General features: G+C 47.4%; 1 protein-coding gene across 3 annotated transcripts in view; it reads left to right on the top strand.

Annotated features, from left to right (window-relative positions):
* Positions 1–27656, top strand: part of ADGRD1 (adhesion G protein-coupled receptor D1) — a 180081-nt gene that overhangs the window by 5204 nt on the left and 147221 nt on the right. The window contains exons 3-13 of one of the 3 annotated variants that reach the window (XM_077318836.1): positions 8044–8127; positions 10420–10515; positions 11220–11342; positions 13094–13270; positions 14256–14510; positions 15411–15448; positions 17751–17906; positions 21211–21270; positions 22325–22442; positions 25086–25196; positions 26580–26655. In XM_077318836.1, the coding sequence (XP_077174951.1) occupies positions 8044–8127; positions 10420–10515; positions 11220–11342; positions 13094–13270; positions 14256–14510; positions 15411–15448; positions 17751–17906; positions 21211–21270; positions 22325–22442; positions 25086–25196; positions 26580–26655 (1294 nt within the window). Of the gene's footprint in view, positions 1–8043; positions 8128–10419; positions 10516–11219; positions 11343–13093; positions 13271–14255; positions 14511–15383; positions 15449–17750; positions 17907–21210; positions 21271–22324; positions 22443–25085; positions 25197–26579; positions 26656–27656 lie in introns of all 3 variants that reach the window. The other 2 variants (XM_077318834.1, XM_077318837.1) reach the window with 2 other exon arrangements.

Below are 27656 nucleotides of genomic sequence, written 5' to 3'. Positions count from 1 at the left end.
TTCCAAACCCTGCCCTCTCCAAACCCATCCTTAAAGAAAAGAAAAGAAAAACAACCCTCCATGGATTTCCTAACACAGAGCTGGCAATTCTAGGTCGGTTGTGCTAGCTTCTCTCTGACTTTTGTGATTTGCGATCGTTCAGCTGGAGGTGCTGGGGATCTAGAGGGACCTTGTGCATGCAGAACAGGGGTTCTTCCCCCCCCCTGCCACCCCCCACCTGCGGAAATTTTACTCAGCATGAGAGCAGACGTAAAGTTTCAAGAGTGCCAAAAGTGGAATTCGGTGACATGTTCAAGCACACCTACATTTTTCTGTCCTGGGGAGAGTTCAGTCAGCTCTAGGCTGACCGTACGTATCCTTTGGGAGAGGGAAGTGCCTTTTTTTCATCCCCTCTTTTTAATTTAAATTTTTTTAAATTTTGTCCCCTTTTTAAATGCTGTACCCTGAACCAAAAGCACTGCCTGTCTGTATAATTAGCATTGATTGTTTCGCCATCTAGATGAAGCATTGTGATAATGAGGGCCCTGTCAATCGTAAAATAAAATCATGTTGTGGAGTGTGAGAAGTTTTATGATAAAGTGTTGAATGACCGAAATTTGCTGCTTAAGATTACTAAGAATCATAGAGTTGGAAGGGACCTCCAAGGACATCTAGTCCAACCCCCTGCAGGATGCAGAGAAGTCACAACTCCCACAGGGTCCCCATTTCCATGCCCAGATGATCTCCCCACAAAAACCAGAATCCCTGGCCACTCTAGTCTGGGACAAATTTGCTTCCTAACTGTAAAGTGGCAATTGGCATTTCCCTGGGCATGCCAGAAAGGGCCACAAGAGCCAAGCGCCGACACTGTCCCTTCTGCCCACCCACTCACCATCTGCCTAAGTTCACAGGATCAGCATTTCTGTCCGATGGCTCTCTAGCCTCTGCTTCGAAACTTCCAAAGCAAGGGAACCCACTGCCTTTAAAATTCTTTTGCAGTAACATCAACCCAGCCGAAAATTCTCTCCAATTAATTTCGAATTCGTCGGAGAAATGGGCACGGTGCAATCATGGTGAAAAACAGTCCCTCTTGACTACGTCCACCTAATTTTTTTATATGGGGCCCATCCCTGAAGAATAATGGGAAGCTCAGTATGTTTATAAAACCTTTTTTAAAATCGTCTTTCTTTCACGAATCCAGAAGATTTTACCCCCATCTCGTTTTTGCCATCCCAACGTCCCCTTTTCCTATCAAGGAAATAGGGTCAGCCTTGTCAGCTCAGGCCAAGAGAAAAGAGAGCAGATGGAGATGAGGCAGCCCAGCCAAGGAAATCTGGGGCCCTGGAGGACAGTGTGGCCCTCTTAATACCCCTTGACCCTTGTAATGTTTCTGTACCTCCCCACGGTATGCAGAGAAGAACAGGGAGATTTTTGTGATAATTCACCTTTGTTGGAACACTGACTGCGGTGCATGGTTGGACTATGCCAAAAGCACTCTGCAGACTTGAAGATTCCTTCATCTTCCCAAAGGCTGTCCTCTGTAGATTTAAAGGATTAGACCGTGTTTGTCCTTTTGATTAAGTCTATCCTAAAGAAAGCTTAATTGTCCCAGAGCTGGTGAGCTGAGAAATAACGCAAGGCCCGTGGTTTAATTAAGCTATGTTCAGTGTGATTGTCTAGATCAGCCATTTGCAAGCCTTTTGTTTTTTTGGCCATGACCCTTTGAGAAGAAGAAGAATTGGTTCTTATATGCCGCTTTTCTCTCCCCGAAGGAGTCTCAAAGTGGCTTACAATTGCCTTCCCTTTCCTCTCCCCACAACAGACACCCTGCGAAGTAGGCGGGGCTGAGAGAGCCCTGGGATTACTGAAGAATCAATGAATCATTGAATCACAGAGTTGGAAAGGGACCACATGGGTCATCTAGTCCAACCACCTGCACTATGCAGGACACTCACAACCCTATCACTCATCCATTATAACCTGCCACCTCCTTGAACCTTCACAGAATCAGCCTCTCCGTCAGATGGCTATCCAGCCTCTGTTTAAAAATTTCCAAAGATGGAGAACCCACCACCTCCCAAGGAAGCCTGTTCCTCTGAGAAACTGCTCTGTCAGGAAGATTAGTTGGTTCTTATATGCTGCTTTTCTCTATCTGAAGGAGTTTCAAAGTGGCTTCCATTCGCCTTCCCTTGCCTCTCCTCACAACAGACACCATGTGAAGGAGGTGAGGCTGAATTGCAATCAGCAAGTAATTTGGTGAAGTCAGCCTTGAAGAGCTGTTGTTAAGCTGCTGAAGCAGCTGAGGTGGATCTAGGTGCTCACTAGTGAAACCTAATGGTCACGCTCAGGTTGCAGGGAATTCTGAGTCATGTGCTCTGGGGATTCCTTGATGGTGGGCTCCCGCCCCCTTCCTCCTGCTTCAGAAAGCACAGCTTTGTGTGCTTTTGCAGAAGGAAGTGCCCTCCTTTTAATCTTTCTGCTCCATCTGCTGATGTGGGATGTAGTCTGCCTGCAGCCTAGCCACAAGAGGCTTGCAATGTGCTGCTTTTGCAACTACTCTTTAAGTTTTGTTCTCTGCTTCAGTCAGAAGACTGAAGCAGATGAATATGATATATATTTGTAAATGATCTTTCCCAGTAAAGATTTCTCTATTTTAAACCTCAAAGCACTGTGAGTCTGGATCTGTGCCTCATCCACAAAGGTAACTAATAACTGCATATTTTCAAGTACTCTGTTACTCTGAAGCTTTATTTCTCTGGAGGGACTCAGGATCAAGCCAAGTCTAAAAGTCCCAACACCTGGGCCATGTAGGTCAGGGCCTTTTGATGGATTTAGTTCTTATTTTCAGCAGTGCTAATTGGACTTTTAAAACCTGTGACTTTATAGGTTTTTACAACAATTGTTTTAAATGTGTTTTTTCCACGTTTGTGAGAGGCCTTGAGATCCGCAAGGGAGAAAGGCTGCTAATAAATGTTTTATACAAGTGAAATAAATAAACACGCAGGCAGAGTTTCCAGCCGAACATTTGATTTCATTGCTTTGATTTTTAAATTGCTTTAAAGCACTCAAATCGCCCTCATTTAAGAGCTGTGTAACTGGAGTGTTTACATCGCAGAACAAAGATGTGTTCAATGAATCCAGTCAATTTTTTTGCCGTTTCGGGGCCAAATCACCTTTTTTTAATGGTTTTTGTGTTCTGTCTGGGCTCCTCTCATCGAGCTTTGATCCAGACAGCCCTTTGTCTGCTACGATGAAACATATTTCCAAAGTGTTTGGAACCTGGAGCTGGTTTAGGCCACTGGATGTGTGGGGAAAAGGGGCTTTAGCTCTCCCTCACACCATTTTCCTGTATGCGCCCTTGGGGGGCTGCGCATGTAGCCCATCAGTACACAGGGAGGTCTAGGGTTGCCAGCCTCCAGGTTGGGCGTGAAGATCTCCTGGAATTATACCTCCTCTTCAAATCTACAGAGATCTGGTCCCTTAGAGCAGGGGTAGTCAACCTGTGGTCCTCCAGATGCTCATGGACTACAATCCTCATGAGCCCCTGCCAGCGAATGCTGGCAGGGGCTCATGGGAATTGTAGTCCATGAGCATCTGGAGGACCACAGGTTGACTACCCCTGCCTTAGAGAAAATGACTGCTTTGAAGGGTGAGCTCTGTATCAAATGGGGCTGAGTTGGCCTATTTAGTAATGGTCATTAGTGATGAACAATATTCCGGACGGGTCGCCGAGTTAGCCTGTCTGTAGAAAAGCGCAAGAGTCCTCTTTAAAAACCTACAAAACTGGTGGCAGGCTAAGAACCGTTGTGAGTCGCCCTCACTTCTTCAGATCGGTCAGGATGGTCTGTTAGCCTGTCTGTTAGCAGCAGGAAAGAGCCAGAGTCTAGCAACACCCGAAAGACCAGCAAAATTGGTCGCAGGGGAGGTGCTTTTGTGAGTCCCTGCTCTTGAAGAAGTGAGCGGTGACTCAAGACAGTTCACCACCCACCACACATTTTGTTAGCCTCGAGGGTGCTACGAGCAACTTTCGGGGAGAACGCACCCGATTTCTGGGCAATCCAGGACTGCAATGCAACAGCAGGCGGGCTATGTGCGTTTGTGTATATTAATCAAGTACCTGCGTGCTGTTAATTTCAATGCAGCATAAAGGTCGCCTTGTTCCAAGGAAGCTGGCCAACGCAACTCAATTACCGTCGGCGAATTTCTCCTTTTGTACAGTAAATCTTTCTACTTCCCCTTGAGTTAGTAATTCATTCACCCAGGTATCTCTGCGTGGGGCGCCTCCTAAGCCCTGCATGCAAATGCCTTGCTTGCTAGTGGTGGGAGCAGGCCGCCTAATTCCCATCTCAATGGAAAATACTTGACAATTCTGCCCAGAAACTGGCCCCAAATTGAGTCCGTCACGCTTGACCATATCTTGGCAAGCAGCAGATCCTTCATGTCAACTCAAAAGTGCTTCCTTAACACCCTTTGGTGTGACCAGGAAGAGGAGATCACAGTTTCCAGGTGAGACCTGGGGATCCTCCAAAATTATGGTTTATCTCCAGGCTACAGAGGACAGTTCCTCTGGAGAAAGTGGATGCTTGGAGGGTGCACACTGTGGTATTGTGCCCCACAGAGGTCCCTGTCCTCCCCAGGCTCCCTCCCCAAATCTCCAGGAGTTCACCACCACGGAACTGGCAAACTTACCCCGTCCCTCCCACCCCTGCCATGGAAATCTGGCAAACCTACGTGTGGCTATGCAGGGTGTGGCTGTGCGGAACGGGAGGTGGGGTTTAGGTCTTGGCTCCCATCATATTCCATGCAAGGGTGGCCAAACTCTGGCTCTCCAGATGCTCATGGACTACAATTCCCATGAGGCCCTGCCAGTATATGCTTATGGGAATTGTAGTTCAAGGGTGTCTGGAGAACCGCAGTTTGGCCACTCCTGTCTATGGGATAAAGGAAATTGGCTGCAGTCTGCAGTGCAATTGAGAAGATTTAAAGCCCAAAGTTAGCAATGTTGGGAGAGAGATTCAGCCTACCCCCTGACCCCACCCCACACGATCCCTGCAAACTATGTCTTGCTATTTAAACCATAAGAATGAATATCGGCCACGACTTTTTCCTCTCCATTAAAAAACGAGGCTGTTTATACCAGCAAAACGTTAAAAACCCCGAAATTTGGGAACTCGCGAATGAAAAACACGCGAAGAAAGAAAACGTACAGGAAAAAGGAAAAAAAGTGGCAGAATCATTAAAAAAAATCATATACTAAAATATTAAACAGCGAAAGCCGAGTGGCAAATAAATTATTAAGCCCCTCTCTGCGTTACTAACCAGATTAAGTAGGTGATTAGCGGCAGTAGCACGGGCGGGGCCGTTGTCTGGATGACTAAAGAAGAAAAAAGCAGCGCAGCACTGGGCAAAGAGGAGGGCTTTCTCGCATTGGGGTGTCGCCAGGGAAAGGGCCCTGTCCTCAGGAGCCCTGCAGAGGCTCTCCCACGCAGATCGTCTCAGACGGGACAGTTTTCTGCTGTCCGGCTTCAGGAGGTCATTCCGGCCCTGTGAAAGGTCTGGGGGAAATTAAAGGAAAAGATGCTTTGGGGCAGAAAGGTCCAGAAGTTAAGAAGCCTTGGAAAAGTTGTTATCTGCATCTTCGCCCTGGGGCAGAACATAGACGCGGATTATGGGCCAGGAGGAGTTTTTCAAAGCTGGCCCCTTCAGGGTCTTCTTCCTCTCCTTAACCTTGTACCCTGGACATTGCATCCTCCAACAGCTGTTCCATCTTTGGCCTACCCTGGACTTGATTCAATGGGTTGCACAACAGAAATAGAGTCCAATAGCACCTTGAAGACCAACAAAGATTTATTCAAGGCGTGAGCTTTCGAGTGCTTGCACTCGAAAGCTCACGCCTTGAATAAATCTTTGTTGGTCTTCAAGGTGCTATTGGACTCTATTTCTGTTGTGTGCTACACTGGAATTGTCCATCTCCCCAAACCATCCTCTATATTACGGCTGGACACAGCGCCTCTCCGGGTGTCCATGGACTACAATCCCCATGAGCGCCTGGGAGTGCTGGCAGGGGTTCATGGGCATTGTAGTCCGTTGACATCTGGAGAGCCGCAGTTTGGCCTCCCCTGCTCTACCTAGACATCGCTTGGATTCCGCAGCTAAACGGGTCGCTTGGAAGTAGAGATCTTGCCAGCTGGGCCCACCTGGGACTCAGCATGTGTGGCCATCTGCAGCTGAAGAAGGCACTTGGGGAAGGAAGATGTTCCCATTTAGCCGTGGGGGTTATTTATGCGTCAGCAGGAAGCTGGAGGGAAAGGAAACCCAAGCAGCCCAGATGTGCTGCATGCCTGCGGACCGGTAGAGCAGACGTCCGCATGTTTATTTTCCCAGCTGCTGCTTTGCATATCACACCAAGGGGAATATGTGTCGGCCTCCCCATGAACGGTAATTTGCATGTGCCTAAAGGCAGCCTTTCTCAACTTTCTTACTGTTGAGAAACCCTAGAAACATCCTTCAGGCTTTGAGAAACCCCAGAAGTGGCACAATCGTGCAGAATATGTTTGGGAAACAGAGCTGTGGACACGCCCACCCAGGGCCCCTCCCCTTCTTACCCCTCCAGGCCCATCACTGGCCGTTTTGGGAGGGGAGGGCGGGTTGATATGACCATATATGGTTCGATAAATGTTGAACCGATTTTTTAAAAAGATGTATCAAAATTAATTAACTCCCACTCATTCAGAAAACCCTTCCAGGGCGGTCAAGAAAAACCAGTTTCATGAAACCCTGGTCGAGAAAGCCTGGCCTAAGAAAACGAATGCAGGGAGGAGCTATGAAGAGGGGGCGGGGCTATGCAAATCGCAGAGGGATTTCAGGCGGAAGGGGTTCCCCTCTGTCAGAACAGGCTGCAAGGGGAGAAAGTGGTTGGGAGGTGCACCAGCCCTGCTGTCCCCACGAATCTAGGGAAGCAGAGGCAGATTTCCCTGGCTTAACTTTCTCGTTTTCATGCACATTAAAGAACGCCCTTTGAATGTGCTTTGCGTCTGGGTTTTCCTGTGTGAAACAGCAAAGTCTGTCTGCAAACGGTCACCGAATTGGATGGAAACAGCATCATTGAGCATTGTGCAAATGCATTTTTGGCTTAGTGGGTAGAGTGAGTGGGATTAGGAACTGGGGGAGCCAGGCTTGGATCTTTGTTTCCCCCCAGATGATTGCATGGTGACGCTGAGCTGGGAGTTCTCTCCCAGCTTGGCCCAGCTGACAGGGCTTGGGGTTAGGAGAACAGGAGGGAGGGAGAGCCGGGTTTCTCTTTCTCAGGAGAACAAAATTTGAGTCTGACCCACAAGAGTTTAATTCTGGGAATAAGCTTCCGTGGGCCTGGGCATGGACTTTGATGCCCAGAAGTCAAACTTTGTTCGGTCGCTGCAGGCCAACATAGCTGCCGCCCTGAACATGAGGTTGCCATCTCTGGGTTAAGAAAAGCCTTCAGACTTTGGGGGGTGGATCCATGAGTGGGTGGGATTTGGGGAGAGGGAGGGAACTCAGTGGAGTTTAGCGATATGGAGTCCCCCCTCCACAGCACCAATTTTCTCCAGGGGAACTGATCTCTTTAGCCTGGAGATGAGCTCTGATTCCAGTGGATCCCCTGGTCCCACCTGGAGGTTGGCATTTCTGGGGGTTCCAACTCTCGGTTGGGAAAGACCTGGAGACTTTGGGGGATGGAGATGGGAACGGGAGGGATTTGGGGACCTCAGTGGAGTGGAATGCCATGGGAGTCCATCCCCCAAAGTGGCCATTATCTCCTGCGGAACTGATCTCTTTAGTCTAAGGATGATCTGTAATTCCGGGGGATCCCTGGGCTCCACCTGGGCACCCCAACCAGAATACTTTTTTTCAAAAGGAAGCAGTGGATGAGGCCGCCTTTGTACCACAGAGCTGAGTCACCTTTGCAATGCTGGCTTGTTGCGCTACTGGACCCATGCTGCGTGGTTTGCTCCGTGGCCATGTGCAGCCCGTTCCCCCCTTGGGCTCAGAAAACCTTAACCTTTGGCGTCTGTTTGTTTGTTTGAACAGGGTTCGAAGTCCTGGCCCAGGCTTCACACTACTGGCCTTTGGGGACTGTGGAGGGAATCCATGAACCGCGGGACACAAACGGAGGTAGAGGATCTGCGGCCCTGAGAGTGACTTACGACCTTTGTGGAAGTCAGGGTGTCAAGAAAGTGGGGCGGAGAAGCGGAAGCTGTCAGTGGCCTCTTTCAAGCTGTGCAAGCCAATACCCCCTGCCTCTTGATGCGGGAAAGATTTTGGAATTCAAATGTTTCCTTCCTTCCTTCCTTCCTTCCTTCCTTCCTTCCTTCCTTCCTTCCGGCCCTCCCTCCCTCCCTTACTTTCTCTTGATTTTCCTTCCTTCCTTCCTTCCTTCCTTCCTTCCTTCCTTCCTTCCTTCCTTCCTTCCTTCCTTCCTTCCTTCCTTCCTTCCTTCCTTCCTTCCTTCCTTCCTTCCTTCCTTCCTTCCTTCCTTCCTTCCTTCCTTCCTTCCTTCCTCAGCCTTCTTTAACCATTTAGGGCTGATCTGTATAGTGCTAGAACTGTAGCAACAAAGAGAGAAACGCCTTGTTCCAAAATGTCACTGGCAAATCGAGACGTTCCCTGTGGTTTTGTATATACAGTGAATGATATGATGGGTTGAATTCCTAAAAAAAAGATTCAAGTGCTGGGCTTTATGAGTGTTTCTGTGGGGGGGGGGGGCGGGCAGGGAAAGGGCAAAATCACCAGAGACATGCAAATGATTCCTGGATGCTCCAAATTGTTCCTGCATCAAGGAGTGTGCATGCATGTGTCAACTTGGGCCAGGGAGACATTTTTACTGGGAAAGGACCCGCTTGTAGCATCCCCAAAGATTCGATGCCCCAGGAAACAAGCTCCCTCTCTGATAATGTCTCTCTTTTACTCATTGCTGGAGGCTTTTTGGGCGGATGGGGCATCATTTATGCTGGAACCCATAAACATGCACTTTTCCTTTCCCCTTGCCACAATTCCATTGTGATCACCTTCCATTCCATGCTGGAAACTTCACAAGCTCGCCTCTTACGTCGATCCATTGTACTTGTTGAAATCATTGTATGGCTGTGGCCCAGTTCCGTACCTCTCAACGGGTTCACCTTGCCCTGTTACATTTGTAGAGAACTCTATATTCATCAGGGATGCCTCCCGCAAACTCAGCCGAACAGCAAACCGGGTTTTCAAATGAAAATTAAAGGAAGGGGCTGACTGACATGACCATATATGGTCAGATTACCCAAGAAATGTTTAATTTTTCAAAAAAATATATAAATGTTAATTCACTCCCACCCATTCGGGAAACCCTTCCAGGGCCGTCAAGAAGCCCCAGGGTTTCACAAAGCCCTGGTGGAGAGAGCCTGATATTTGTTCGTTCATTCGTTTGTTTGTTCGTTCGTTGGATTTATTTCCTGCTGCTCTTTGTTTGCAGCTGGTTACAAATTTAAAATCCCAATTCAATGAACGCCCACCCCAGTTAAAATAGACAGAAATAGCAAGAAACCCAACAATGGCGGCCTAACCCTCCCTCCAGAGTCCCACCATCCACGAGCCTCCCATTCATTCATTCATTCATTCATTCATTCATTCATTCATTCATTCATTCATTCATTCATTCATTCATTCATTCATATCATATTGGTATACTGCCACTCCCAGGAATACTGGCTCATGGCAGTTTACATACAAAGATGCAACCCCCACACCCATAAAACCCAGTAAAACATTCTAATAATAAAAATCCTACTCCAGTTTATCAAGAAAAATAATGTCAGTTTCCAAGATGGCGGCACCAATACCCTCCGATGACGTCCGCTGAGCCTAGATCTCACCAGAGCGCTGCACAACTGCGCTGCTGACATCCATCTTATGACATTACAACTGAGCTCAAGAAGAGTCACGGCGAGAGCTCTCCAGATGAGTTTTCTCACCGCTTGGGTCTCTTACATAAGGTGCCGTAGGAGCAGCAGCTGTCAGACTTCAGGTCTTGACCAAATCCCTTGTCTGCTGCCCCAGCTGCCCATTAATTATCCCCCGTGATTAGTGGCTGGGCCACCCCCTCCACTCCCGAGAGGCCTTTGATAACAAGGCAAATGGCAGCATGAATTATGAATGCCTTGAAGCCCACTGTGCATTTTTGATGCTGTTCCGTCTGAGGTTAAATGGCACCTGAATGTCGACTTCATTTGTCAAATTATTGGCGAGGAGGAGGAGGAGGAGAATGTGCAGGAGAGCCGATCCTGCTTCTGAGAGAGTCGCTCACTACCACAGGGGTCTTGTTCCCCCCCTTCCCCGTTGAGAGATACGAACTGGCGGGTTCATATTCATCTCACATTTGATTCATCATGTTGCTTTTCTTTTTCTCTTTTTTGTCTTTGTCGTTCCACCCAGCTCTAAGAGTCCACAACTTCACTGTGCTTCCTTCCCATAATGCTACTTTTGTATATACCAATGATTCTGCCTACTCTAACTCCTCTGCAACTGTAGGTGAGACTTCCGCGTACGTTTCTTCCACCTTTGCCGTGCGTCGGTGTTTCTGATCAGAGCTAAGTTTAGAGCTGGAGGTTCGTTGGCAGCGGAGAGTTGGGTTGGATCGTATTTAAAAAGTGTTAATTGGGTACAAGGATCAAATAATAGGTATCTTTTAAAAAAAACAGAACTTGGAAGCATTGCACAGGAGTTGCAATGGTATGCAGGTTGATTAAGAAGACTTGGGACAGGCGTCACTGAACCATGGTTAGCTCCATGTTCTGGTGGCCTGCCATGCTGGCCTGAAGGAACAAGTATCAAATAATATGCAACTTTAAAAAAATCAGAACTGGGAAACACTGCACAGGAGTTGCAATGATATGTGGGGTAATTAGCCTTTAGGGGGGGACAGCATATCCATCAGCCCTAATTTGACTACAGCTCTAGAAGGGCTGATGCTAGAGGAAAAGGGTTTTGTGCAAATGGGGATACAGGAAAGTGGGGGTTAGGTGTGGGTGAAAAGGCATCAGTCAAACCAGGTGTAGTCAAACTGTGGCCCTCCAGCATTCGCTGGCAGGGGCTCCTGGGAATTGTAGTCCATGGACATCTGGAGGGCCGCAGTTTGACTACCCCTGAGTCAAACGCTTGAACCGTGTTCTCCAGACAGTGTGGGCTGTGGAAAAGATGAAACCTTGCCTCTTTTTCATGTTTCATTGCTTCAGATATAGTAGAAGGAATGGTGAACAAGGGAATTTGCATCCCTGATTCCACAGGAGTGATGCTTCTCCTCTTCGGAAGCTACCAGAACTCTTGCATTATCAATCCGGAACTTTGCGAACCCGAAGGTTAGTACGGGCCCGTTGCCAGCATTTGGATTGTCCGTTGCTGTTGTTTTTTATTGTTTTGCACTCAAAACTGAACGAGATAGGAGATGGTACAGCTCCTTTCAGCAATGTTAAGGGATCGGCTAAAGCTCCTTTTCAGGAAGGGCACTTTGGATGAAAATGTTGCCGAATAATTTGCGACCCCCTCCTGTTAAAAAAAAAAAAATCCAAGCGATGAGCGTCATCTGTTATCTGAATGAATCACGCATATTTGCATATTTGTAGAATTTAACTAGGAATAGAACCATAGAGTGGGACAGCCCATCCAGTCTAACTTCCTGCTCAATACAAGATCAGCCTCAAGCATCCTAGATAAGGACCTGTCCAGCAGCTGCTTGAAGACCGTTAGTGAGGGGGAGCTCCCCACCTCCTTAGGCAGCCCCTTCCACTGCTGAACTACTTGAAATGGAAATTTTTAATGTGTATATGTATAGATATATAGATATACACATGGGAAAACATAAGGATAGTGCAGTGTCCTTCAGTAATAGTCAAATAAGTGTCAATATCTTTGTCTAATATCTTTTTTTCCTGATATCTGGTCCTGTTCCACATGCAGTTTAAAGCTATTCCTGTTTTACTGGATGACCCCGGCTGTCGATTGTGTCTAACGCAGGCTATGTTATCCCTGGAGAGAAAGGCGGGTTTAAATCCAGGACGTGGCCGAGCTGTCCAAGTCCCACAGGGCCTGCAAAATGGCGCTGTTCTGCCATTCTTACGATTGAGACCGTGGCTGTCTGAAAATCATAGGTTATAGGTGTCATAGCCTCAGCCGGTAGTCTTGTTAGAATGACTGGCATTTTAACTCCAGAGATCCAGAGATCTGGTTGCATGCTATGTGATTCTGGATGTTTGACTAGAAGATAGACTGCTGGTCTGATCTAGTGCAACCGCTCTTGCGTTCTTACAAGGAAATGGGTGTGGAGCGGAATGGAATGAATGCATTTGAATTCTGTATCCATGCATTTTCTGGCCCTATGCACGAAAGCTTCGAAAGCCATCTCCCAAGAGATAGCGATGGCCCGAGAACTGGGACAGTCCCTGATAAACAGGGCCTGCCAGAAAGCATGGAAAGCCAGCGAAGTACAGTGGCTCTGATCCAAGAAAGACCCACTCATGCACAGCACGGGCTCTTCAAAGGTTTGCCCATCTGTGCAGTACATAAACAAGGGAGCGGGAGAGGACCCAAGGCCTGTGGTGGGACAGAGGCCAGAATGAAAACACTGCAGCCGTAGTCGGGTATGACGGCTCCCTTTTCCAAGTTCAACAGTCTGGTTTCCCCCCACCCACCATAACACGGAGCTCAGCAGGCCTAAAATAATAGCAAACAACGCTGGGGGAAAAAACCACGCCTTTCCCTTTGGCAGAGAGGACTGATGCAGGGGAAAAAAACACAAATAAAGTAAAGATCAGTCAAGAGATGCATATCGTTGTATGCACCGAAGGCAAGGACCGTTTCCACACTGGGAACTTTGCTGCCTCGGCTCCCATACAGGGACACAAACACGGCGCATGAGATGATCACTCTCTTAGCCTAGTTTACCTCACAGCATTGTGAGGGGAAAATGGAGAATGGAAGAACTAAAGGAAATGGAAGAGAATCTCATGCTCGTGGATGCCGTAGCTGGATATGTCGGCAAGTGTGCGAAGAGTTTAAATTCCACGTCCGTCTTCTCATAGACAATCCCATCTCTCTCCCTTTCCTCTGCTAGGTGTAACATTCTCTTTTTTCTGGAAGACAAAGGTGCAGCAACCCGGTTCCCCCCCAGCATATGGCGATCAGGTTCTTTCCAACGGGTTCAAGATCTCCTTCAGTGAAGGAAAAGGGTCCGTGGAACTGTACAACCACCAGCATTCGTGGAAATGGGAGGCAAGTTTCATCCCATCAGGTAAATTTGGAGTTTTCAGAATGGGATGGTTTCTTGGAGATGAGCACAGATCACAGAGGCAGGAAGCTTATTCGTTATTGGGCTGGGATATTTGATGGAGAAGTCTTAATTGCACGTAGTTTAGTCTGCGTGGGACACCTGAGGGTCAGCGAAGGGGTGAAATCCAGGGCTGTAGCATTTGGCGGTGTTTTGTTTTATAGGTCTCACCCCAGAAAGAGCCTTGGAATAGGGTAAAGGAGGTGGGGTTGGTTGGGATTATTTCACCCTGATCCCTGTCTCCTGTCGATTGCCTCTATCTGTCTGTCTGTCTGTCTGTCTGTCTGTCTGTCTGTCTGTCTGTCTGTCTGTCTATCCACCCATCATCTATCTATCATTATATTTGTATACCACTTCTCATGGACTTGCCAGCTTATGGCAGTTCACAACATTCAATAAAACATCTCTTCATAAAACATTCAGTTAAAATTCCCACAATAATAAGTCCCCAATTACAAAAAACTTAAAAACAAGGACATAAAAACAAGATGGCGGATTAATGTAGAAGTCTATTCCAACCTCACAAGCAGCTGAACCAGTATGGGCTGGGAAGCCAGAGATGCAAAGCTCGAAATAAAAAGATGGAATAATTCAGGGTGGATCAACCAGTGGATCCAGGCCGATCTAATATCAGAATCCAATTTCTCATGGGTTCTCGGGATTTGTCTGGCTCTTCCTCATTGGCCTTCCCTGGGCCAGCCTAATAAAAGTTTCCTTAGGGATGGAACTTACGGCAAGATGAAAATTATTGCAACAAGGACTGGGCCGGGCCAGACTGTTCCCAAGCTGATGTGCATTCCTTTGCATCTATTCTCCAAAATTTGAACACTTCTGGGATGGAGTTGCCAGAAAATTCACAGGGTTTCTGGAATGAGTGGGAGTCAATTAATATTTCAGGGGTTTATCAATGATTGCAATAAGATCACCACTGTTTTGCTGTTCTTTTCAGGTCCCTACTGGACTCACGTTCTCTTCACCTGGAAATCACAGGATGGCTTGAAAGTGTACGTCAATGGAACCTTACACACCACTGACCCTAGCGGGAAAGTGTCCTACAGTTACGGGGACTCAAATTCAAATATGTTGACGGGATCGGAGGCCGACCAGACCGGGCGTTATGTTAACGGGCTTTTCGATGAATTTGTCATATGGGAAAGAGTGCTCACACCTAAGGAAATTGAACAGTATTTTACAGCCACTGTAGGTAAGTGGAAATACCGCCCATTCTAGCAAGCCGAGAGGAAAGGGAAGGCGATTGTAAGCTGCTTTGAGACTCCTTCAGGTAGAGAAAAGCGGCATATAAGAACCAACTCTTCTTATTCTATCTGGAAGAGGGGTAACTAGGCCTGGATTTGCAAACCCACTTCAAATCCTGATTTCAGACCCTAGTTAAAATGGGGAGTCTTTGTTTGCATTAATAACTTTGGCACAGATATAACCTTGAGCTTTCAGAGGAAGGGTGGGCGGGATTCAAGTTCTGTAGGTGGTGGTATTGACGTGACTGGTTATCAAGTGGCAAGGGATGGTTTTCTAGGAGATAACGTTATATATGTGCTGGGTAAGAGTCCAAAGAGCTTAATGTGCAGAGGGGCTTATGGCGGAGGGGACGGTCTTGGTGTGCTTAGATTCTCTGGCAACAATGAACTTCTGTTCCCTTGGCAGGGAAACAATGTGGGTGAATGGGGTGAATGTACATGACAGCAGGCAGAGGCAGGTCTTTAGATAATGGGTTAGTTCAGGACTTCTCCCAGGTTTTACCCTGCAGCTGGGATGCTGTTGTTGTTAGGTGCGAAGTCCTGTCCGACCCATCGCGACCCCATGGACAATGATCCTCCAGGCCTTCCTGCCCTCTACCATTCCCCAGAGTCCATTTAAGCTCGCACCAGCTGCTTCAGTGACTCCATCCAGCCACCTCGTTCTCTGTCGTCCCCTTCTTCTTTTGCCCTCGATCGCTCCCAGCATTAGGCTCTTCTCCAGGGAGTCCTTCCTTCTCAAAGTATTTGAGTTTCATCTGGTATATTTGTTTTTTAATCTTAGATCATATCATGCAGTGGTTTACGGTGAATGTTTTTTCTAGGTGATCAGCCTTTGCTTTCTTCGACAGTTCCGTGGGGCCAGCAAGAGACAGAAACAGCTCCAATGGTAGGCCATGTCTTGACACACTGTCTCTTTGCCGCTGGTTTTGTATGATGAAAAAAGCTGCCAACCCAAGATTGGGGTCCACAGATTATGCTGCCCCTCACCGCAAGTGGTCTTGGGATGGCTCACAGCATATAAAATCATATTTACAACATAATTTAAACCATAATAAAACAACCAAAAATTCAAAATCTATACTCGTTCTGCAACCCCTGTTGTTTTATCCAGTTGTTCTCCTTGGTCTTGAAGGTTTCACAGACATTGGGAAGGGGGGTCATCAGCATGGGAATAGAACAGGGAGGGAGGGCATAGGAAACGGGTAAGGCAGGCAAACCCCACAGTTGGATCTCAGCTGGCCTGGCGGAAGAATACCATCTTGCAGACCCCATGGAACTTTGTGAGCCCCATCAGGGCCTTGATCTCTTCTGGCGACTCATTCCACCAAGCAGGGGCCAAGGCCAAAAAGGCCCTGTCTCTGGTCAAAGCCAGTCGCTCTTCCCTGGGGCCAAGAATCACCAACAATTTGATTTTCACAGAGTACAAAACTCTTTGGGGGATGTTCCGAGAGAGGTGGTCCCACAGATACGCAGGGCCCAGACCACTCAGGTCCTTAGAGAGCTTCTACCATCTGAGTCATTGTCCATAGCAGGAGTTTTTTTTTTTTTGGAGTAAAGCCTCTGACTTGACTTGTATAACTCGAATAAGTTTGTTGCTGGAACGCCCGCCTCGCCCCGTTTGCCAGCCCGTCAGAAATTCCAGTCACGTCCCTCAAGTCTGAAACGAACAAGATGAAAACTAATGGGATTTTGACGTAGCTGTTATCAAGTGTGTTTAGTCAGAATGAGAAAGGAAGCAATTTTCACTCGGTCTAGGTGAAACGCGCAGGTATTTGTTTTTGTTAAAACCTCTTTCACTCATTGCTAGTTCTCAGAATCAGTTTATCGAAGTCGGCTGAGACTTAATGGCTGCTCGGAGGGCACCCTTCCCCACAGTCCTCAGCTGACACACACCGCTGCAATCTAAAAAAAATGTTTCCCAAAGGTCTGCAGCGATGTGGCCTTCTGGGGACCTTGCATTTCATGCAGGAATGGGATAATTTTATCAGTAGCTAAAGAGGCTGGATGTTGGATGGGGAGAGCTAACGAGGGCAAACCATTATGCCTTGCTTGGCTGCGGTTGACATTTTCTTGGCGGCAGATTGTTGGATTAGCCAGACCTTGGGTGATCTTCCAAGACCCCTTCTAATATTCTTGGGTAGTAGTGCTCCGTACAACCAAAACGACATACTGAGGATAACTGCACTGAGGAGACATTGATCTCCATGTAGAAAGCCACCTCCAGATCAGACTTCGGTAACTCACTCTACGTGGGCCTCCCCTTGTCTTTGACCCCTTTGGGGCTGGTACAAAATGCAGCTGTGAGGGTTCTCACAGGAACATCTTGGAGAGCCCACATCCAGACCGGGCTGTGGCAGCCGCGTTGGTTGCCAGTTGCATTCTGGATCGAGTTCAAGGTTCTGGTCTTGACCTTCAAGGCCATTTGTGGTCTGGGCCCAGCATATCTGAGGGACTGTCTTACTCCCTATGCCCCACGCAGAGCTCTTCACTCTGCAAACCAGAAGAGGTTAGTGATTCCCGGCCTGTGGGAAGTGCACCTGGACCTGACTTTTTGACCCTACCTGGTGGAATGAGCTTCCGGAAGAGCTACAGGCCCTGTTGGAGCTATCGCATTTCTACAGGACAAGATGGAGCTCTTCCGCCAGGCATTTGCTTGAAGCCAGGATGAGGAAGATCGATTAGGTCTCTCCTCTGAGCGCCCTTCTAAAGCACTGGTCTGAAGGGGTCTATTGAGTTTGGTGGGGGGGGGGAATGGTTAGAGTTTGGGGGTTTTATGGGTACTGTGGGGTTATTTCATTGTATTTTAACTAGTTGTAAACCATCACAAGTCTGCTGGGCTGAGAGCAGCAGTCAACAAATACAATGAATAATACAATAATAGCATGCGAGGCTATTCTGAGACGGAAGCCAGGGACGGAAGTGTTGGCCAAACCGTGGCTCTCCAGATGTCCAAGGACTACAATTCCCATGAGCCCCAGGGGGTCCTTAGAATTGTAGTCCATGGACACCTGAAGGGCCACCGTTTGGTCACCCCTGGCATAAGCTGACCTATGCAAGTTCCCTGGATAATAAGTTTCTTCTAATAAGGCACTTATTGTCTGCTGCAATTGTTGAGCACATCTCATTATCGAGACGATATCATGTTGACGATTGATGCGGAAAGGTGAGATCCTGTGTCCATCTTGCAGCCCGTCCAAAACGCCTACCGACCCATCATAGCTAACCTCACTGAGGAGAGGGGGAACTTCCTTTACCCTGGCACCATGCTGGACTACTTGGAAAACATTTCCCTTGCATTACCCAACGAATCGCTCTCTGCCGAGACGGCCTTTAATCTTACTGAGGTAAATTCCCTTTTATTTGTTAGTTCGGTTACTGAAGGGAGATTTCAGTCATCCGTAACTTGATTTACCGAAGGGTGTTGGTCAATTTTCTGGGGAATGTTTTCTTCCTCCGTTACTTCATTTAGAGCGCAACCCGAAGCAGAGTTGCACCCTTCCAAACCCGTTGATTTCAAGGGTCTTCGGAAAGTATAAATCTACATAGGATTGCCTTGTTAGTCTATTTACGCAAAACATTTTCCTTTATTACTTGGTTCACTGAGGAATGTCAGTCATTTGACTGGAGCAAAGCTCTTTCATCAATTCGCTGCGGAAAATTCCCTTCATGAATCAACATATTGAAGTAAATATTCTTCACATATTGGTTAAATATATATTACTAGACTAGATGAATGACTGTCGGCAGGCCAAGCCGAGGGGATTGGTGGATGAAGAAAAATAGTCAAGAAGAAGGAAGAAGGTATTTCCTTTTAAAAGAGGGAGGAATTTGTATAATGTGAAAGAAGCGGTTCTGTTTTTTTTCAGGCTTCCTGCCAGAACACCACAGATTCTTTAATGGGTAGTACTCAGGGGCAGGCGCGTTAGTAACAATTTATTTTTTGCGCTATTAATATCTGTGGCTTTCGATGAGAGGCTTTTGTGTTTCCTGCTCCTGCGTGCAGAGTCTGACAACATGCACCTTCCTCTGAAGAAAGCGTTTGGATTGATCTCTGGGGAGAGTTGTGCCGTGACCGTATCTTTGTTTCAATAACCTAGGGTTACCGTATTTTGAACAGCAAAAAAGATGACCCATTTCCCAACTGACTACTTCACACAAGTAATTGCTGTGACAAATCTCATTGTAAAACAGAACAAGATTTATTTTTGTATACCCTGCTTTTCACTACCTGAAGGAGCTTCAAAGCAGCTTACAGTTGCCTTCCCTTCCTCTCCCCTCAACAAGACACCCTGTGAGGTGGATCAGGCTGAGAGAGTTCTGACAGAACTGCTCTGTGAGAATAGCGCTATTATAGCTGTGACGAGGCCAGCTGGCTGCATGTGAAGGAGCGAGGAACCAAATTCGGCTCGCCAGATTACGAGCCGCCGCTTTTAACCGGTACACCCTTGCTGCTTAAGCTGTAATCATTGCTGATAACTAGGAATATTCCTCACCTTCCAACCCCAAAAGAGGACATTTTCATCCATGTATTAAAAAGAGCCCTAAAGGGGATAGACATTGAAAAAAAGAAGACATGCCCCCTAATCCAGATCACTATTTCCAAAGAGTTGGCCTTTTCCACTTTGTAAAAACGAATAGATCTGTAGGGCCTTGTACATTAACCAACCTTGTTTGCTAACGATGCAAAAAAAACACATGCCCTTTAATTGTGATCTGTGTCACCTGGAGGTCACCTACAATGAGACATCTCCAGCTACCTCCCTGTACTGACCCCATCGAGACTCTTAGTGGAGAAACAGGGTTAGGAACGTTTTATCTCCAGATCAATAAACGACCGAGGCTTATCTATGAAAAGATTTGCAAGCTGGGGCTGGCCGCTGCGGAGAGGCCGAGGGGAGCTATTTTTGGATGCTTCTCGCCCGATGCGGCTGCGAACGAGCCCAGCAAATCTCCGAGGTCTTTTGTTGCAGCCACTGCTCAGGCAGAATTTTTGCTGACTCGCAGGCCTGTTCCGCTTGAGCCCGGTCATTTGGCTGAGCCGAACACCTCCCGCACTCTGTCCTTCCTCTTTGTGTTGCGCAGTCAACATTTTGCCCGCAGGGTATGAGCTAGCCACTTTCTGCTAACACAACTCTGGCTGTGATGACTGTGGCAGGCAGATTATTCCCTTTTTAATGCTGGCCTAAGTGATCACGGTTGTGACGGTAATCAGTGGCGTGATTTTGACAGCGATTTCGAAGCCTAGAGCCAGAAGTGATGGTGGCAGCGGTGGGTCTGGGGTTTATATGCTCAGACACTTTAAATGCCTTCTGAATTTCAGGGGAAGAGGAGAGCCAGCTTGGTGTAGTGGTAAAGAGAGGTGGCCTTAATCTGCAGAACTAGGTTTGATTCCTTGCTTGTCCACATGCAGCCTTGGACCAATCACAGTTCTCTAAGGGTTCTCCCAGCCTCACTTACCTCACAGGGTGTCTGTCACAAAAAGAGAAAGGGAAGGCATCGTCAGCTGCTTTGAGACACACGAGGCCTGCTGGGTGACCTTCGGCCAATCATAGTTCTCTCAGAGCTCTCTCAGCCCCACCTACCTCACAGGGTGTGTGTCATGGGTAGAGGAAGGGAAGGCGATTATCAGCTGCTTTGAGACACACGAGGCCTGCTGGGTGACATTGGGCCTGTTAAAGTTCTCTCAGAGCTCTCTCATCCTCACTACTTCATAGGGTGTCTGTCATGGGGAGAGGAAGGGAAGGCAAATGTAAGCCGCTTTGAGACACATGGTGTCTGTTGTGGGGAGAGGAAGAGTAGGTGATTGTAAGCCAAAAGAAGGGTACAAAAAGCCAGCTCTTCTTCTGTTTTTCTACATTAAAAAAAAACATTTTTATACCACCTTTCCACCCAATCAGGGTCCCCAAAATGGCACACATACAAACATTTCAAATGGTAAAATAATTCAATAAAAACACAAACACAATCAGAAACAGAAAGGAGGCTCAATAAACATTATCGGTGGCAAAGTGAAAGAAAAAATTCACCTGGACATGATGCCACATCCTCCCCAAACTTTGTTATCCCAAGGCACAGCTCCCAAAATCTTCTGGCATTTGTCAAGGCAGAGCTGGCAGCACCAGCCTGTGCCCAGCAGAACCCCCCCCAAAAGGCACAGAATAAAAGAAGGGGGTGAGCCATGATGGTTGATGCACACTGTAAAATATGCTAGTACAGATGAACTGCCATCCTTCAGTTCAGTTATCTTTTCATAGGAAGAACCCCCCCCCACACACACACACACCTGTTTATCTATCCATACCCACAAGAATCTGGGGCAATCTGGGGCATTTTTTCTCCCAGCTTCAGTCATTTTTGCTCAATTTTTATCTCCCCGTTTTGAAAAGAGAAAATAAACAAACGGGAGCATAAAGGGAACATTACGGCAATGTTAGCATCAACAAATACTCAATTACTTGGGAATAATGGCGCACGCTATCTAATGAGACCAGCTCCAGGCGATGCCGTCTCCCTGTGACGCGCATGAAGATGTGTTTATTATTTTAGAATGAATGGACAGGCAGCGTTTAATGAAGCCCTCGCCTAGCCGGTTGTGTGCTGGAGAAATGGCGACGGCACGGAATAATCTGGGCTATGTTTTATTTGTAGGTTTTCTTGCGCATGGTGGAAGATGTGCTTTCTCTACCCAGCTGGATTGATAGCATGGAGGTAATGTCGGCGGGCCAGACAGCACGTTAACAAGCAACTACGTTAACCCTGAAACCCCAGTGGATTATGCTGCCTCCTGGGAAATCTAATTTGGGGACATGCTCCTTTTAAATGAAGAAGCAGCAGATGAGAGGATTTCCACCCCCACCCCCCTATTCGCCATTTCTCTATTCCAAATTTCCGTGCCGACTTCCAAATAATTTCGGCCTTCAAAATTATTCTTTTTCTTTTATGTCTCAGAAAAGCTGCCTTGGGAGGAATTGAGTTTTAAGTAGAGGAACGGCAGGAAGCAGGAAGTGCTTCACTCTTTCCCTGACTGCTAGTGATCTACCCCCAATTCTCCTCTGCGGTTACTTGCCCTCCGCTCTTTTCTCTCGGCTCCGAAATGTATGCCTGCCCTCAAAGATGGGAAGGAAGTTCTGTATGTCGTGTTTGATCCAGGGTGGCTCACCCACACCTGAATATGAAGTCTCAGTGAGGCAGTGGATAAGAAGACACCTTTCAATTGGGGGTGGCAGTTCCCCCTTATAGCTGGCAGGCATCAAGGGAGGACAGAAAGCTGTGCCCCGTGTATTCCTAGCTGAATGCGCTTACAAGGCAATAAGGATCTCAGACAAGGAACTCTGCTGGCCAAGCCAAATGGGCTTACTTACAGTGCCCTTCTGCATACGGGGATGACCCTATTGGTCTCTGGTCTCCTGTACAGCAGCGCCATCACGACAGGTGTTCAGAGGGTGGTACTGCGGGCATCAGTCCAGCAGAGATTAGGTGATGCAAGGACCCTGTAGTGTTCTATCTGGACTTCTAAGGCTGCTGAGTCTGGTTCAATTCCTCACTTTGAGCAACGTCGCTCAAATAAAGCTTGGTTTCCAGCTGATTGCCTCTCCTTGCTTGCCTACCTGCTGAGCCATGTTCTGGCCTCTGGGCTGCCAGCTTTGGATCCTTCAATAGACAGGCAGACTCCATTCCTCATGCATGCTTCCTGCTTTAGAGGTCAGATTCCTTTGCTGCTTCCCTTTCTCATAATCCTGGCCTTTTTGTTTGGCTTTTCCAGACGGCCCCCTTCGCCGGAGCTCTGGTGCAGACGGTTGACAGTGTGATGTTGCACATGGCCCGCAATTTAGGAGGAAGTCTGTCGGGTGTAGCTTTCGAAGGAGCTTCCTCGGTGGCAGGTGAAGTTTGTTTGGCAGCTGTGATGTTTGCCTGGGGGACAGAATCTGGATAATCACAATTCGACACCTCTGTGCCTGAAGCTTTTCACTGGCTGATAATGAACAGGAAGCACACTATAATCCATCTTCCCCATTCATTTTTGATTGGGACAGGGGAAGGAGGAAAGATTTGCACCCATGACCAAAGAATGAATACAAATAACTTCACGAAACGAAGGAAATAGATTTCAGTTGACTCAGAAATTAGGTCTTCAAGATGGATTAAACAGTCACACATATTGTGTGTGGCCTGCAAGTATCACTTGATGCCCCGGTTCTTTGAAGCATCTATCATGGGTTAGTCAAAACTATTGCAGACCCATGTATACAGCATTCCAATGGCCTTGAAAAAGATGAATTCTGCAGTGTGTGGATGCCAGTTTGGTGTAGTGTTTAGGAACACCGACTTCTAATCTGGCAAGCCAGGTTTGATACCCTGCTCCTCCACATGCAGCCAGCTGTATAACCTTGAGCCAGTCATAGCACTGATAAAGCTGTTCTGACCGAGCAGTGATATCAGGGCTATCTCAGCCTCACCTACCACACAGGGTGTCTGTGGTGGGGAGAGGGGAAGGAAAGACAATTGGAAGCTGCTTTGAGATGCTTTTGGGTAGAGAATTCACAACCCTTGCCAATTATGTACATACATTTTAGGAGCTCAGGCTGCAGTTAATGTTTGTGATCTTGACCATCAACCTGTAAGGATGACCGCAATTATGATTATATTGTTGACTGGATGTCATAGAGCAGCAGGACAAGTTGAAAGAGCAGCAACTGGCTTGAGAAGTCCTGTTAAAATGGGAATTTCCTGGCTCACATCATTAAAAAAAATCTATTCTACCTTGCATATCGGTCTCAATAAGTTGACTTGCAAGAACACCCTGACAATCAAGGGCAGTTAAAACGACTAATATCAGGAAGAGAAACCATGTGGTGTCCTTGGGTTGCTAGCGTTACTCACAAGGTTTCCTGCTCTTACCTGCCCCCCACCTAAGGCCACCATCTCTGCTGCCGTCTTATCCTGGCCAACAGATGTTTCAGTGCTCAGTGAGACTTCTCTCTCTGCTGAAGGGAGCATAACGAAGCATCTCAGCAGTAGGCCTTAATGAAAAATCGTGATGGATTTTAATTTTTAGCTGTTATGGGAGCGAACTCAGCTGAAAAGCGGGGTATAAATGCACTTTAGAGCCTCACTCCTGTCTTTAAGAGATTCCGAAAGTTAATTAAACCACACACAAGGTAAATTAAAATCGTGCATAAATTAAGGCACGGCAGGTGGGCACAGATCTGTCCATCATTGGTTCCGTGTCCTTCACGGTCCGTCACCGTATTTTACCCAGGTGGCAATTAAAGTGGCTACTAAATGCTGCGTGAAAACAGAAACCTGTGCTTATGAACTGCAAAATCTCTGGTCATCCCCCATGGGTTACAAAATTTCACCTGGCGCAACCTTTATGGTTTCGAGCTTGCTCCAGCAGCCCGAGGTACAGGAAATTTGCTTTTTTAATATTTAAAAGCAGAGGCGGAAATGCTCAAGAAGCCAGTTTCTTCCCATTTTACAGAGTTTCTTCCCCAAACCAATGGAATGCATGAATCCCCATCCCCAGCTGTTTATAACCCCTGACATCGTGGGAATCTGGTGACTGGGACTAAAACCTAGCATTTGAGGTGGGGACTGCTTTTACCACCATCCTGTTAATCACTGAAGGCACCTCATGGACGAACCTGCTTGGCAGAGATCGCCAGAGATCTGTTTCTGTCCTAGAGTTTAACAATGGCGAAGAAACAAATCGGTGCTCTGGGAAACAGTAACTTAAGATTCTGTTTTTCTCTGGACCAGGTTGTTTCTTGGCCTTCATTTGGCGGTAGTACGGCTTCCTTTCTGTTTTCTGAAGCCAGCAACTCCAGGTGGTAAAAGGCCTGAAGATCTGAGAGTGGAGAAGGGTTTCCTCCCTCCACTTAGGATCTGGAGATCATCTGCTTTTACGATTGACCTCCAGTGATGGAGATCAGCTCCCCTGGAGAAAATGGCTACTTTGAAGAGAGTACATTAGAACAGAGGTAGTCAACCTGTGGTCCTCCAGATGTCCATGGACTACAATTCTCATGAGCCCCTGCCAGCAAACGCTGGCAGGAGCTCATGGGAATCGTAGTCCATGGACATCTGGAGGACCACAGGTTGACTACCCCTGCATTAGAACATTGAACAATGCTGAGGTCCCACTCCTCTTCAAACCCCTCCAAATCCAGGACCCACCCCCAATGTGTCCATGTATTTTCCTGCACAGAGTTCGTAATGCTTGGGTAGAAGTGGTGGTGGGGAAGGTTTAGGGTGTTACTGGACTTGATTTTAGTAGTTATCTCGATTCCTTTGTACATGATGCAAGATTGCTTTCTGTAGAACACCTCCCTCTTATCTTTATCTGTTGCTTTCTGGTGCATGAATCTTTTCCTGCTCAGTTTTCTTTAAAAATTTTTTTGCAGGTATGAAGAGAGTAAATCCTAGGCAGGCAGGGATGGTGCTGGTGGGGAGGGTTGGCATCCTCTCAGTAATGAATATGACCGTATGTATGGTTTGCATTAAATATCTGTGCTATTCCACAGATTATACTTTGGCTAAGAAGCCTCTTCCACTCCTGAATGTGTCTTACTATCGCTTCCCATTGAAAGGGCAGAGTTATATTTCAATCCCTGGTGAAGCTTTCCGACCCAAAGGTAAGAAAATAATTTACCCAGGAAAGGCGGGAGGGGCGGGGCAGGGGCCTGATATGTGATTGGCCAAGACTGCTGCTAGTTAAAGAAGTGTTATTGCTGATGGGCAGCAGCTCTCCAGGGTTTCAGACACAAGGAGGCCTTTCCTCCTACCAGCTAAATAAAGCTAAAGTCTGGGGGGGGGCGGGGCTTAAAGACTAACAACACCCTCACCAATTGCATCACCTACAATTCTTTACTATGGCAGTTCGCAAACCTTTTGGGCCCACTGTCCCCTTGGTTTTTTAAACCCATTTCCAGTGCCCCTATACTACCCTACCATAGCCTACTCTACCTTACCCTACCCTACCTTACCATGCCGTAGTTTACAATACTCTACATTACCAGCTTCCCAACGTATGGTTTGACAGCCCTCCGCAAAAGTCTTAAATCAACACCTTTATAATGTGGAATAGATGTCTTTGCTCGGAGGGGGAAAAACATGTTCTTCCAAATATAATGCAGGAAATGCACCGAGGAGCTTCTTAACCAATAGAAAAGAGCAGTAGAGCCTTATAGACTAACCAAATTGGTGGCAGGGGTGGGCCTCCTCTCTGAAGTGTAAGGTAAAGGTATCCCCTGTGCACGCACCGGGTCAGGTCTGACCCTTGGGGTGACGCCCTCTAGCGTTTTCATGGCAGACTCAATACGGGGTGGTTTGCCAGTGCCTTCCCCAGTCATTACCATTTACCCCCCAGCAAGCTGGGTCCTCGTTTTACCGACCTCGGAAGGATGGAAGGCTGAGTCAACCTTGAGCCGGCTGCTGGGATTGAACTCCCAGCCTCATGGGCAAAGCTTTCATACGGCTGCCTTACCACTCTGCACCACAAGAGGCTCCTCTCTGAAGTGTACCTGTACACAAAAGCTTAACCTGGAATAAAACGTTGTTGGTCTGAGAGGTGCCATGGGAGAAATGTGCGTGCACATGAAAGCTTCTACCCTGACTAGTACTTAGTTGGTCTTAAAGGTGCAACTTCATTCTGCTGCCTCACACCAACACAGTGCCCCACCTGAGATCTGTGAAATTCCAGAGACACCGTAGAGAATCATCTTCTCCTAAACTGGGCAGCAGTAGCTTCCTTGCATTAGCACAGCAGTGAGAAGTTCTCTCTGCCTCTCTCGCTGCTTCCCCTGTTCAAAAAATGACTGCAGGGGCTTCTTGATTCCTCCGGGGAAGCAATCAGGCCTCCCATTAGAGAGGAGCTGCGAAAGATCCCCGGAGGTGAAGACTGGCAATTTACAATGGGGTTTTAAATTGTGGTCTCTCTTTCGCACAAAGCTGTAACCCTGACACGTAAACAAAGCTTGCTTTTTCTTCCCTCGTCTTCCCCCAATCCCTCTTCTCAGCTTGGATTACCATAGTGGGGCTGCTCTATCATACTATGCACCAGCACTTCCACAGCATCAAACCTATGGAGACCAAGTAAGTATTTTAAAGATATGCCCTATTACATGTTCTCAGGGGCAGCCAAGCTGTGGCTCTCCAGATGTCCATGGACTAAGATTCCCATGAGCCCCTGCCAGCACGCAGTCCATGGACATCTGAAGTGCCACAGCTCGGCTACCCCTGTTCTATCTAATCTAATAATAATAATAATGCTGAAGGAAGTGAGTATTTCTCTTTGTTTAAAGCACTGGTTTGCCCGTCATGTAAACACACATGAAGCTGCCTTCTAGTGGATGAGATCATGGGTTCGTCGGGGTCGATATCGTCTACTTCAGGGGTAGTCAACCTGTGGTCCTCCAGATGTTCCTGGACTACAATTCCCTCGAGCCCCTGCCAGCAAACGCTGGCAGGGGCTCCTGGGAATTGTAGTCCAGGAACATCTGGAGGACCACAGGTTGACTACCCCTCTACTTGGTCTAGCGGCGGCTCTCTGCCAGAATTACACAGGTGCTCACGGGCTCAATAGGTTGGAGGCACGAGATGAGGTCTTAGTAAGGGTTGCATTGCATCAAATAGCACCAAGGACGACAACTGGCATTGCAGTATGATCCGAAAACCCTCCTCCAAGTGGATATTGTATCGCTGCATGCCAGAGGATCTGGGAGGGTAAGAGTCGGGAGAATTCGCTCTTACCCAGGGCCACTCAGCAGTTGGCCCCAGAGCAGATCTTGCAAAGGACCTCTCTTCTTCTTTGCTCTCCTACCTGGCCTTGGAGATGTAGCAGATTAACCTTTATAAAAAATAGTAATCTGTTCACAATGAGTTAAAAGCACCTACATGAATACGCCACGTAAGATGTGTTTCAGTTTTTGTAAGTAAAATTTCTTTCTCTGGTTACCATTGGAGAAGGACCATCTTTGTAATTTGTTCGAACAGCATTATCCCCTTAACCAGGGGAATGCTGAGGGCTGGGGATACTGTGAAAAAGCTTCAGTACTTTCAAAGCAAATGATTTTTTTTTTTTACATTTAATTCAA

The sequence above is a fragment of the Paroedura picta genome, unplaced genomic scaffold, assembly GCF_049243985.1.
Source record: "Paroedura picta isolate Pp20150507F unplaced genomic scaffold, Ppicta_v3.0 Ppicta_v3_sca26, whole genome shotgun sequence".
NCBI lineage: Eukaryota > Metazoa > Chordata > Lepidosauria > Squamata > Gekkonidae > Paroedura > Paroedura picta.
This window is presented reverse-complemented; position numbering and strand designations above follow the sequence as displayed.